Below are 12855 nucleotides of genomic sequence, written 5' to 3' on the forward strand. Positions count from 1 at the left end.
AAAAGACTCGTGCTCGCTTTTAGCGTCGGCGAGAATAGAAGCGTCTCGAGTTTCAGGCAATTGTCCAAGGCATTGCGATTAAGTAAAAATCGACAAAATGAAAAAGAGAAATTGTTGATGATTATTTAAGTATTCTTAAGTTTCATTAAGTTCTTTTTTTTTAACAATTCTTCTTTATTTTATAAAGTTCAACTTAAAAAAGTGAAAATCTTGTCAGTCTCTTCGAAATATATTCGGACTCTGTGCAATATAACGATTAACTGACAATAAAATTCGCTTCTGAAGAAAAGATTCGTCTTGGGAGAGGCCGACGACGTTGTTCCGATACAGCATGCAAGACAGCGTCTCGACGGTGTCTCATGATGACGACGACGTTCCGGGAAAGAACATCCGAAAGGGAAATGCGAGAGCGTATGTGTCTTTATCTCTATTTCCGTTCGGCGCACGCCAGACGTACATGCGTGCCGTTTTCAGCCACGCGCGTCCCCCGATGCCACGCGACACTCTCAGAAGTCTCTGCAGACGGACGGATAAATGGACGCTCTCGGGTTTCGAGCTCTTGTTTTTTTATTTTTTTATTTCGCTTCTGCGTTTCCCACCTTCTTTTCCTTGATATATTTACCTCTGTGTGTGTGCTCTATACATCATCACGAGAAAATATAATCTATCCATTATTTTAAGAGCTGCAGAAAGACGAGCGACAGAGAACCTGAGTTGTGCGCATAAACGAAATCTGCAATCGAATACGTTTTCGAGAATAGCAAATCAAAGTAAATCCGAAAATTTATTCGCAGTGCTTCAACGTTCTAATGAATTAATTTTTGTTTCTTTCTGTGATTCCAATTTTAGATAGTTTGGATTAGTCTCGGACAAATTAATAATAAACCAATTCAATAATATTTGTCTGTTACAATTTATGTGTTATGCGTAACAATCATACAACTGCAATGGTTCAGACGCTTACTTATTTATTACTTCTTTATGCATTATAAGTTAAGCCGAGTTTATTGAAAAAAAAATTTGTTGTCAAGGGAATTTTCGAAAATCCAATTTTCGTTTTATTTTTCGTAATAAATCTTTTTGTAGAAGATGCTTATTAGCATCATCATTATCGAATTGATTGTATTACTCCAGCTTTTCAATTTGAGTATATTGAAATATTTCTATTTATCAATTTCCGTTGTCACATTTGCTTCTTGCAATTTTCTAATTTAGGATGCATCGCATCTTACGAGCGTTGCGTTTAATCGACATTGCGATTAAGTGGAGAAAAGAGACACAGCGAGCGAGAGAGAAAGAGAGAGACTCAAGAGACTCGGTTGGCCTTAATTGGCGATTTTCAGCGCGCAATTCGTCGATGCGAGATCTAGTTAGCGGCCGCAATTATTACGCGTTCTCGTCACGCGAAAATTATTTCATTCATCGCTATTATTCTCCCACAAGTATTTTTCCACGTGCGTTTCAACACTTGCATTTAACGTCACTCGCGAGGCTGTACCATCACACTTATGCTAATGTGAATTACTTAATTAACATTAATAGCTCGACCTATACTAAGGGGAAAAAATTAAATGCTAAGATGCACAGTTGTTGATAAGGTTCCATTTACACATAATTATTTTGAGAATATCATAAAAGATTAATTTGATAGAAAAAAAAGATAAAATATACGTTTTGCGAGAGCATTGCCGAATGAATTAATATAATGTTACGAAAGTAGATTTTGAATTAATGTAACAATTAATGTAACGTTAATAAATTTTGAAAATTTCCAAATTGTTGCTAATAAAGTCGATATCTCCAATATTTTATATGCACGCACAACAAGAGAATAGATATTTTTGTATGTATAAAGATCTATCGGAAATGATGTCTTCATTTCATATTGATCACCATTTTAATGCATTAATGAAACACTTTTGTAGGTCAGTTTTTCTCATCAAAATAAGATAAAATGGAATCAAGAAAGGATATCAATAACCGTGCATTTTGCAAAGAATCCTCACGTCAGGACGGCCTGAAGGCGGATTTTAATGGCTATTAGTAGATGGATGAGGCTTGTTATGAGATTGTTGATAACGACGTCAAAACGATGTAAGATAATATGTTACAAAGTGGCACTTACCTGATCGTTACGGCGAGCAGGACGATCAAGACGCCCACCAGAACCATAGCGATCACCACCCCGCCTATCATGTAGACGCTACCGGTGGGTGGATCTGCAACAAAGAGTTATTGTCTTATCATTCTGATCTCGCGTGCGGGACAAAAAAAACACGTTCCTTTATTAAACTATTCAAATTTGACATTTAAAGCGCTAAAGGATTAAGACATATGACATTCAAGAATTAGGCATCCTGAGATATCCTATTTAAGATTGCTGCATTGAAACGTCCGAAATTTCAAGGAGACCCAAGCGTATACCACGTGTGAATACAAACTAGCCAAGTCATTTAAATGTCCAGTCGTTCGAATGTCAATCACGCGTACCAAGAATTCGAAAACTCGACATCCACGACATTTAAGAATCTAGAAAGTTTAATAATCAATCAAAAAATGAATATTGGAATTTTAGCAGTGTATATATTCGTATCGAATAAAACAGTGAATTGGATCTTTTACGCACCGATAACTGACTCTCATAGCCATCCTTTATCAGTTTTTTACTTAATGATCAAGCTAGCGTTAATTTAACGGAGGGAGGAACGTAAGTTGCCTGTAAATCATGTTTCGTTAAAATCATTTCATGGGTAGATCGAGAGAGAGAGAGAGAGAGAGAGAGAGAGAGAAGTTGGCGAAGACGGGGAGCGAACCGATTCGAAGCGAACTCGTTCGATCGAGGAGGACGGCGAAGGCCGAGCCACATTTTTCCCCGGCTTCTCTCGCGGCCGCGAAAGAAGAAGAACCCGTCGTCCTTTCAAGTTCAACGCCACCTTCGAGCTCGACTCGGGGCAAAAGGGATTGCGTGAAAAGGGAGTCGCTCAGGTGAGAGTCTCCCGCTTCGTGAAACCCGCTGAATCGTTCCTAAGCCATCAAGCAAAATCTTACAGGATTCTTCTTCTTGCCGGACCCGTTCCCTCGTTGGACCACTTCGTGGGACGAGACGCGCATAGTTCCTCGCGTGACCAATTCGTAGAAACGACGTGCGTAAACACGATATGCGTTTCGCTGAGGCGGAAAAACAAAAACACTCCTTGAGAAACGAAGAGGCCGTTCCAATAGGAGGAAAATACGATTTACTTCGGACGTAGTGAGAGAAAACGGGAGATTTTCGGGGCGAATAAACACATTCTTTGCTTCGCGAAAGAGACAAATGTGTTTCTCTTGGCCCGTAAAGTGTCCTGTAACCATTTCCCCTTGGGGAAATAAAATAACATCCGTAGAGAGAACGAGTCAGGAAGTCCGATGAATTGTGTGCTGCGCAGGGTGATTTCGCAGGGTGATTTCGCATACCTTGTGTACGCGACGGGAGCACACGTGTTCGGTGAATCAGCGGTAATATTCTGATCGTCACGGCGCGGCGGGACGCTCTGCGTCTCGTTCGCGAGCACACTTTGGAACCTGTCCAGTTTGTCGCAAAACAGCCCACAGGTTGCCGTCAGCTGACGCCGTTGGCAGCGGATTCAGAGGCTTTGCTTTTTTGGCCTCGCCGCCGGATATAATCGTCACAACATTTCAGGAAATTCAAATGGCCTCTCTCTCTCGTTGTGGACAGTCGACTTTGAGGACGTCCCATCAATTTTAACCGGATAAGATCGTCACAACACGTCAGTGCGGTTGATCGATCTTGGCGGTTAATGTCGTAGAGGGATATTTCAGAGAATCCACGCGACGCTCTCACAAAGAGATGATTTTGAGGATATTTAGATTAATCTTAGCGGACAAAACACGTTGAAAGAAGCATAAACGAATGTGTCGCTTCGAGAGTTGATCTTGGGAACATTTGATAAAGCACTACTTTTACAGCTTCACCAGAGATCTATATTTAATTATAAATAAGTACATCTCAACCTTTTTCGTTATTATTGTTTTTATTCCTTATTATTCTCTGTCATAATTCAATTTATTTCTTTACTGAAGAACGGCGATCCGTATATTTTCAATGATAATTTTGCTCTTGTAACATTTGCGTGTGTTACATAATTAGATCAGCGTTTTTCAGATCAATTAGAACTTGTTAGATGAAAATTGTACAGAACTATAATACTTGGCCTCACGATAAATAGTGGAGATAAAATGTAAAAATCATGCGTTACATAAGGATTCGTATTATCGGCAATACGTAACGACACATACTGCACTCGTTAATAATGCAAAAGCCTTCCTGCGATGCGCAAGGACAACGCATTAAATGTTTTAATAACTAAAGAGCACGACACTAATACAACTGACCGTCCTTGGCTGAAGTTATGTGTGTTTTATCTCAAAATTGTTCGTGTTTCCAATAGACGATTTGAAATTCTTAGATATTGCAATGAATATACATTGCGATTTTATGTATTTATGTGTGTATAAATATATGTATGTATATCATGATAAATTTTATTTAAAAATGCACACGTGCGCGTGATTAGCTCAATTTTTTCAGACACTGATATATGCGGTTTCTTTTCAATGTTGCTGACAAAGAAAAAGTGACTAATGTAGCAAATAAATATGTAATAAATAAGAAACAGAAATTGCAGCATAAAGGCGGATATAATATTTATGTCATTTAGACATATGATGCATGGCGCTAAAATACTTTTTACTTTCTAAGTCTAAGAGTTTGTCTCTAAGGAAGCTATTATTATAATTCAATGAAAGTCTTTCTACAATTCTTTAATCCTAATTTTATTTAAAAACAAATTTAAAATTTGAACAATCTGCTAAATTTTTGTCGTATGTATAGAGAAAGTGCCAAGGGTAGGCGATAGAGAAGGGAGAGGGAAAAAAAAAGAATGCTTTGTGGGATTCGCGGCGGTTTCGCTATTGGCCGTTCACTTTGCCATTTCTCGATGTAGGACACGGTCGTCTGAACTACGTCACGATATTAAAGACGAGGAAATCTATCCACGCGTCGATGTGCCAGTTCCGTTGTGTGCTAGTGTCATCGACAACGTCCTGATAGATAGTCATCATCGAATATACAGAAATATAGCTACAAATTTCGAGTATAGTTAAATACGGCAATTTATGAACCTTGTTATCTACAAAGTTCCTCTGCTGTCCAAGACATTGTTTGCCGACGTCGTGAAGGAGCTTAAGGCATTGTAAAATATTTGCAGGCCCCTTCTGTCAATCGATCAAACATTCACTTTTCTTTGCAATTTTTTAGATGTGTTTAATCAAGCTTACTTTTATCGATTTCAAACATTTTTAAACGTCATTATACATATATTTAAAAAAATGTTCAGATATTCCTTGCAAAATGCATTATTCCTATCCTTAATGCACGTTCTTACACATATTTATCGATTTTTATCAGTTACTTTTCGTTAAAGAATTAATTACACATGTGACAAAATTATCGATTAATTTTATGCAGTAATAATTCAAGCTTTATATTCATGGCTCTATAATAAAAATAATAAAATACGTTCCGAAGTTACACTTTTAAATTTGCAGTGTCAAATTATACCCAATTTGAGTCTCAGTTTTAACCATTTCTATACATCGCCACTGCTCCTACTCAATATGTCGTTAATTTAACTAAACTAAATAGTTAAAATAATAGATACTGTTTTGTGTTAAAATAATAAATTTCGACATACGTAAAAGTTAAAAAAAAAATTGTTATCTAACTCAAGGTATTAATTTAAACTTCATCCTTTAATATTTAACGGTGTGGATGGTGCTTAAACAGGCACAGGAATTAAATGCAGTCATCTTTAGACTTTCGCTCACAGCTGAATATATATCACTTAACTCTCGATATTGATATTGAGTTGCGATGCTATCTCAGGACCGCCTGCCGTTCGTTCCGCGCCAGTTTCCGACTAGCGTTGCGGCAATGTAAATCACCGCGACATGACTCGAACGTGACAGGGGCTCAGCTTACGCAACTCGGCCGCGTAAATGGTCGTTTTTTTCCGCGATTCCGCCGTCAGGATCGACGACGATGACGCGCGCGGTGTGTTCGCGAAGGGAATCGCGGAAATGTCGCCGGCGTCATCCTCGTCGCAGTTTGTCACATTCCGCAAATCCCGACGTGATGTCATCTCGTCTCCGTGAAATTTCGCGGACGGGAATAGGCAAAGCAATAGTCGGTACGTTCAACGTGAGATTTTTTTTTTTTTGCAAACGAAGCCTTCGAACGATTTTTCAACCGTCGTCCCGTGTCGAGTCGAGTCATCGTCCGCGCGACTCGCGAGCCTCGATTCTTTATATCCCAGCTGCCGCTTAACCCTATTTATAACAGTATAATCGAGACGTTGTGTTATCCCGTTAAAAATAGCAGGGCCGCTCTATGGCGGATAAGGCGCTTGTCGAGCGATAAATCCGTAAATAACTTATAATAAGCCGGCGTAATGAGACGGTGTACCGTACGAAGTGAATGGCTTCCAGGCGTCTCCGTCGGAAATACCTTTCTCCGCTCTCCTACTCCGCGGCGTGATTAATTGATATACGATTTTATCAATGGCCATTCCTCAGGGGGATTTTGACGGAAAATGAATCTGGTCGAATGTGACGAGCGTCTTAAATCTATTAATAAAAACGCACTACCTAAAAACGAAGGAGGATCGAGCGCGCCGCGGATCCTTCTTGATCAAACTAACAATGAAGATGTGTGTAGACTAGCGAGATCTGGTCCAAAAGCCGCAGCCGTTCCGCCAACGCGCGCATGACGAAAACCCATTTTCCATGCGAAACTAACTTCCGGCGCTCTACATAATGCGTAGATGTCCATCAAAGAGGAGCCACCGGATCTCCTCGCCGTACATTCTCAATAAACAAACTGCCCGCAAGTACGACAACCTCGTGTTTTGCTGGCAGAAATCGAGCAGAATCTATTATTTCGTAAAAATTTAAATGACATATACATTTAGTAGTTATCATTTAAATGGTTACGAAACGACATATTTTGCGCAGTCAATCTGCTATTATATTCTGTTATTCTATTGACAAAATTCTATTGTCAAAATTTGCAGCTAGATAACGCTAAAATCTATTCTCGACATATTTGGCTATCCGAGTTCCTTCGTCGATCTGCGAGCCGAGTCTGACATAGTGTCGCAAGACCACTCTGTATTACTGTAAAAATCGTTTCTCTGGAGCCGGTTGGTGACTCACCGACTCCGTGCACTTGGTTTGATTAATTGACGATTAAGTGACTTTTGCTGAGCTCCGCGTGATTCACGCGCATCCGCACTCTCCGTGTCATTTATCTGCTTCATTTATCTTTGGAAAATATTTTTTTTTGAATTAAGAAACTAATCTGTGTCTCGTACTTCGATCACGCTACTCGAGCTCTTGCACATAAACGGGAATGAATCGACATTTTCGCTTTTCTTTTTCGTTTGTTTAATAAGTTCAATTGTTGATTACGAGTTCGCGGAGAGCGCTATTGCATCATTCTATTCTTATTTTATATCTAATAAAACAATAGATAAAAGCGATGCAATAGCGCTAATAGCGCGCTCCGCGAATGCACTTTACGTGACAAACGATAAGTAATTGCGCCACAGGGATTAAATAATATAAAATAAATAATATAAAAAGTGCCGGATTTTTTATAATGATCAAAATAAATATTAAAATTGTTGTAAATATATGGTATGTGCATAACTTTTCAATAATGTCGATATTATTATTATTGTATCAAATAAACCTTGAGCTGTCAAATTAATCTGATTAATAATGCATTCTTGATGTATATTTTATAGAAGAAATGACCTAAAACGAATTACAAATTATCACATTATTATATTACCTATTGAATTACATTACCTGAAAGTTTTCATATATTTTTACTTTAGGGTTTCCGAGATTCTCGAACGATATAAAAAAAAAATTTCGAGACATATAAAGATTAAATTTTAGAAATTTTCATAGATGTTAAAAACATGTTGCACATATTTTCGAAAAAATTACTCGGAATCTAGCCAAAAGTTTCGATAAATTCTTAGCCGCTTCAGCTTTCGACAGCTATTTTTGAATAAGATCTTTAGGGATCCATTCTGTTATTTTTTACGACAGCGTTGAACTGACGCACAAAAAGGAAGGAGTTTCACGAGACAAAAGGCGTTGAGGGAAGAAGCTTTCAAGTCTGATAATTGGTGCGTTTACAACCGCTCGACTGTACGATGATGCAGTTGGTTCATCCCGTCACACTTTGAGCTGCAGCCAAAAGGTGTATTTCCTTCCCGAACGCTGACGAAGATTGCAACGTATCAGTTTGCGCGTCAGAGCATTTTCTCGATAGCGAGAGACGTTGGACTTGATCCGCTATAAGTCGATGGACTTTATCTGCTTTTATCGTTTATCAAGAAGTCGGGATGGAAATACGTTATTCGCACGTAATCGCTTCAATTAGTTTGCAGTTAGTTGAAGTGTTTTCGAGTCCCCTTAACCCCTATAGATATATTTCCTGTAGGGATCTTCGGAGATCCCGGAACAGATCTTCGAGAAACACCGGGAGCCGAGCTCTCCTCGCTATTAATAGTAATGGAAAGCGTCTATTTTTTTCTAGCTTCAGGGGGAAAGTCGCCCGATAGACGGGCAATAAATAATTTGGGATACGTCAGAAATGACCTGGTGCGTGTGTTAATAAACCAAAGTATAAAAAATATACAGTATGAGATATATGACACGAGATAACAGGGAACAACATACAGAGGGAACTGGAACGGGAAATAATATGTGGAGCGAGAAGAGTCGTAAATCTTCGAGGATTTTACAAGATCCTTATGGAAAGACGATTCATTCTGCATTAATAATAATAATAGGATAATAGTTAATTTTAGACCTAGGAGAAAATGTATAAAAATAAAAAAAAACTTGTTGAAGTAAAACATATTTAAATTAATTGTATAAATTGTTCTAACTTTACTGAATTAACATATTTTGTATCTTTATTAAATTAATTATTGTATATTTATCAAATCATATAAAGTGACATTAATTCGCGATTAATTCGTGTCAACGTTTTAAAATCAGATTCCGTTATCCGAGTTTTATACTTTCCCGGTAATATACAGTATTGTTTTTCAATTCCCGACAAAGAAAATCCACGGTGCTTGTGCTTGACTTTAATGCGAAACCGCAAATGAATTTTGGTCGCCCGCGTGTCACGAATTTATTGCGGCGCGCGTCGTAAATTTCGGCCGTAACTCAGCACCTCGCGCGCTATTACTCGCCTAAATGCTTATTGTTGTTAACTGATTGTACGAGCCATGGGAACAATATTAATGTACATTCGACGGCGAATTCGCAGAACCGACCGTCGTGTGTACTGATGAACCTGATCGATAATGGAAGGACATTCGAAAGACGAGAGACCCTGAAACTATTTATAGACCCTGTTTAAAGTAATTCGTACAACGTTAGCTTGGATATTATACAATTCTATTATTACAGCTGTTAAATTAAAATGACACCGCGCGTAAACTTCAAGAAAAAATATCTTAATACTTTTATAAAATATTCTAAAATTAAATTTTCCAATTAAAATAAAAAAGCGATCGTAAAACATTAAGAGGAAATCCCGACAGTTCCTTCTAATTATGAATGCTTTTAATAATCTTGAATTCAAAATGATTGCTGACGATTATGCCATTATTGCACTGGATAGTTTCCAAAAGTTCGTAGAAATAACTGATATGATTTACAGGAATTCTTGCACGTGAGAAGAGGTTGAGATATAGTGCTTATTGCGTATAAACAAAATATGGTAATTGCGGTGTTCTGAGTGGAAATCGACGTCATCAGGAAAAAACTTTAGAGTCGACAGAAATAAAGGAAAGAAATTTATGCTAGAAATTTCTCGACTCTCACACGATCTTATCTATCTTAAATCCATCTTACGTCGAAATAAATAAAGAGATGTACACCTTTGTCTCTTTGAAAAGAAAAAGAAATGTCCGTTTTGTTCCGGGAAAAACGACGTTTGACGTAAAATTAACGGTTTGACGTCTGCTTTTATAATTAACATAAAAAAGCGATGTCAGACTAACGGTTAATATTACCTTGACAACGTTTCAATTCACTGTTCATTTTTGGTCAAACATATAGTTCCTGTGACAATGCGAGCAATCTTCTAATTTAAAGGCCAGCTAATTTTCACCTAATTCGTCGACTAAAGTCGTCAGGCGAGACCGTTAACGTGATTCGAAAAGCGCGACGACAGAATTAGCAAAGCTTTCACGAAACGGTGGACAAGAATGCCTGTGGCTTTGAAGTCGCTGGCGGAAATGCGTAGGGATGTATTGACGCAAAGAGACCATCTTGAAAGTGGAATGTAACTTGAATGAAATCTTAATCCGTTCCGCGTTGTTTCGCACGCAGGCGGAGCGATTCCTAGAACATTTAGAGATCTTGCTTTTCATGTACCGCGCGAAGAGGCGAGTGATTTCGCACCGTGACGTAACTTTGTGCGCCATTTTGCACCGTTTCTAGCCGCGCAGCCGGATTAATTCTGACGTCGAGCGCGAATTTCGCTTAGCGCAAGTTCTCGCAATGGCATCCAGGGCTTGGTGCGCGACAAGGAGGCGCGAGGCTGTCGTAATTGCGTCCGTCTACGTCAATGCAAGTGCATGACACGTACGGATAAACGGGGCCGAGTTATAAACACGACGAGTCTCGCGATTGGTACAAATTGAAGTTCCGGCGGGTCTATAACGTCAAGGCGCAGGTGTCCCCCACGTGTCGTTATTTGCGTCTTCCTCTTCTCCAACTTGATCCTTTGTCGCGTATCGAAATGTATACGTGATACGTCTCTGTCGTTAAAGTGTGGCTGGGGTTTGACGTAGCGGTATATCTGTTACACGGAGCGGACCACACGCACATGACTTGATTATCTCAATTGTCCCCGTTAAAAAACTAAAGAATATATAGGCACAGAAAGCGAATGAGCAATCTTGAAGACGTAAAAAAAAATACTTAAGTTAGCATTTATTTTTACAATCGGTGATGTACTTAAACGCGCCGAAAATATGCAAGATAGGCAAAATGTTTTATATAAACAATTTTCAAATCCGAGGCTCCGAGGATTTATAAAATTCAGTGTGAAGAATAGGGCGAGGAAAGCCGTAACAAGATGTTTTATATAATTTCTACGGTTAATTCGCCTCCGAATTCTTCGACGAAGAAAGAAAGTGCGTAATATTTAGAGAGATGAAATAGCCATATTTATAGAAAAAAGGATTAGAGAGCCTAATTTTATCCTGGAATTGACTGAAACGCGACCAATTAGAGTCTAACAATAAGTGTCTCGTAAATTGGACACCCCTGCGATCTATTTTCGCGTTGCTTTCGTTCGATAATGATCGCGCCATGACCTTTCCGACCGCAAATTGCCGTCGTCTGACCTCTACCGCGACCTAGATCCGATCGAGGCGCCGATCAACGCCGAAAATGTTCTCGATCCCCGAGCACCGACTCCGTATTCTCATCCATCGACTTAATAGGTTTCGACACTAACTTATAACTATTATGTACTTTAATATACCACAATACTTTATAACTTTGTTAAAGTACGTAACATAAAATATAAATAAGTTATGTAAATATATTAAGTAATAAAGTTAACGTACATAATAACTTTGTTCAAATACATAATAATTATTTTTGCTTAAATTATTGTGCATTTTAACAAAGTATACAATAAATTAATATATAATAATGTTGAAATAAGTTCGTTGATTTTATAGGATGATATAGGCCGTAATTAATTATCATTGTTAATTTCGTGATAAACGATAGAAAGTTATAAGACAACGATTTTTTGAGCATTGATTGAGAACCACTAGGGAAGATACGAAAGTGTTCGGATTCAATCGGATTTATGGCCTGCTTTCTCTCCCCGTCATTAACGATTTGAGGATACTCTCGATTCTTTATAATCGGTCTATTTTCGTCGAATACGCGCTGAAAAATAAAAATGTTTGCGGCGAAGTGACGATCACTAAGGCGAATTATTTATCGTCGGGATTTTCCGTTTGGCATCAGAGACTCGCTCTTACACAATATACTAAATTGCTAGTTCAACAAATTTCATTGAGCCTCAACAGATAAGTGACGGATGATTTGCATAATTGCATTTTTGTCGCGATCGCGCAAATCATCTCGTTTCATCATTCAGCCAGTCCGCAATTGAATTCGCCAAAGTTAATTTGGTCACTTTGTAAAAAATCAAATCAGTTAAAAAAATTCAGGACTGCGTTTACGAAATTCAATGATTGTGGTGTCTCTGAACAGCACATTGTGCATAAATTTACATAGAGGGCGGAAAACAATGTAGGGATTCCCAAATTCATCACAAGTAAAACATTTAAGGAGAAGATACGTTCGAGATAAAAGTTTTACGGATGTGACGAGAAAAGACGATGTAGCAACTGTTCCTGGTATATTTTAAGAAGTAGCAGTATTTTTCTGGATATAAATAAGTAAAATGTTTTTTCAAATAATTTTTTGACACTTTTTTACAATAAAAATATGAAGACAAAAAATTTAGTAATTTATACTAAAATAAACAAACTAAAAATAAAACCATACATGTAATTTTATTTAAAATATATATATATATTAATGACGTGGATATTTTAAATATACCTTGATATTTTATTTAAAAACACATGGTAGAAAAAATTGTTGTTATGCATTATATTTCCTGCTTAAAACTTTTATGTAAAACTTTTTTTTTTTTTTTAATAATTT

General features: G+C 37.9%; 1 protein-coding gene across 3 annotated transcripts in view; it reads right to left on the reverse strand.

Annotated features, from left to right (window-relative positions):
- The window catches only part of LOC112466598, a 33674-nt gene that overhangs the window by 14588 nt on the left and 6231 nt on the right, over window positions 1-12855 (reverse strand). For all 3 annotated transcript variants that reach the window (XM_025034765.1, XM_025034768.1, XM_025034766.1), the window contains one exon: window positions 2126-2219. In XM_025034765.1, the coding sequence (XP_024890533.1) occupies window positions 2126-2196 (71 nt within the window). In that variant the 5' untranslated portion in view covers window positions 2197-2219. The remainder of the gene's footprint in view (window positions 1-2125; window positions 2220-12855) is intronic.

Source organism: Temnothorax curvispinosus, unplaced genomic scaffold, assembly GCF_003070985.1.
Source record: "Temnothorax curvispinosus isolate PA1 unplaced genomic scaffold, ASM307098v1 QBEX01016424.1, whole genome shotgun sequence".
NCBI classification, from domain to species: domain Eukaryota; kingdom Metazoa; phylum Arthropoda; class Insecta; order Hymenoptera; family Formicidae; genus Temnothorax; species Temnothorax curvispinosus.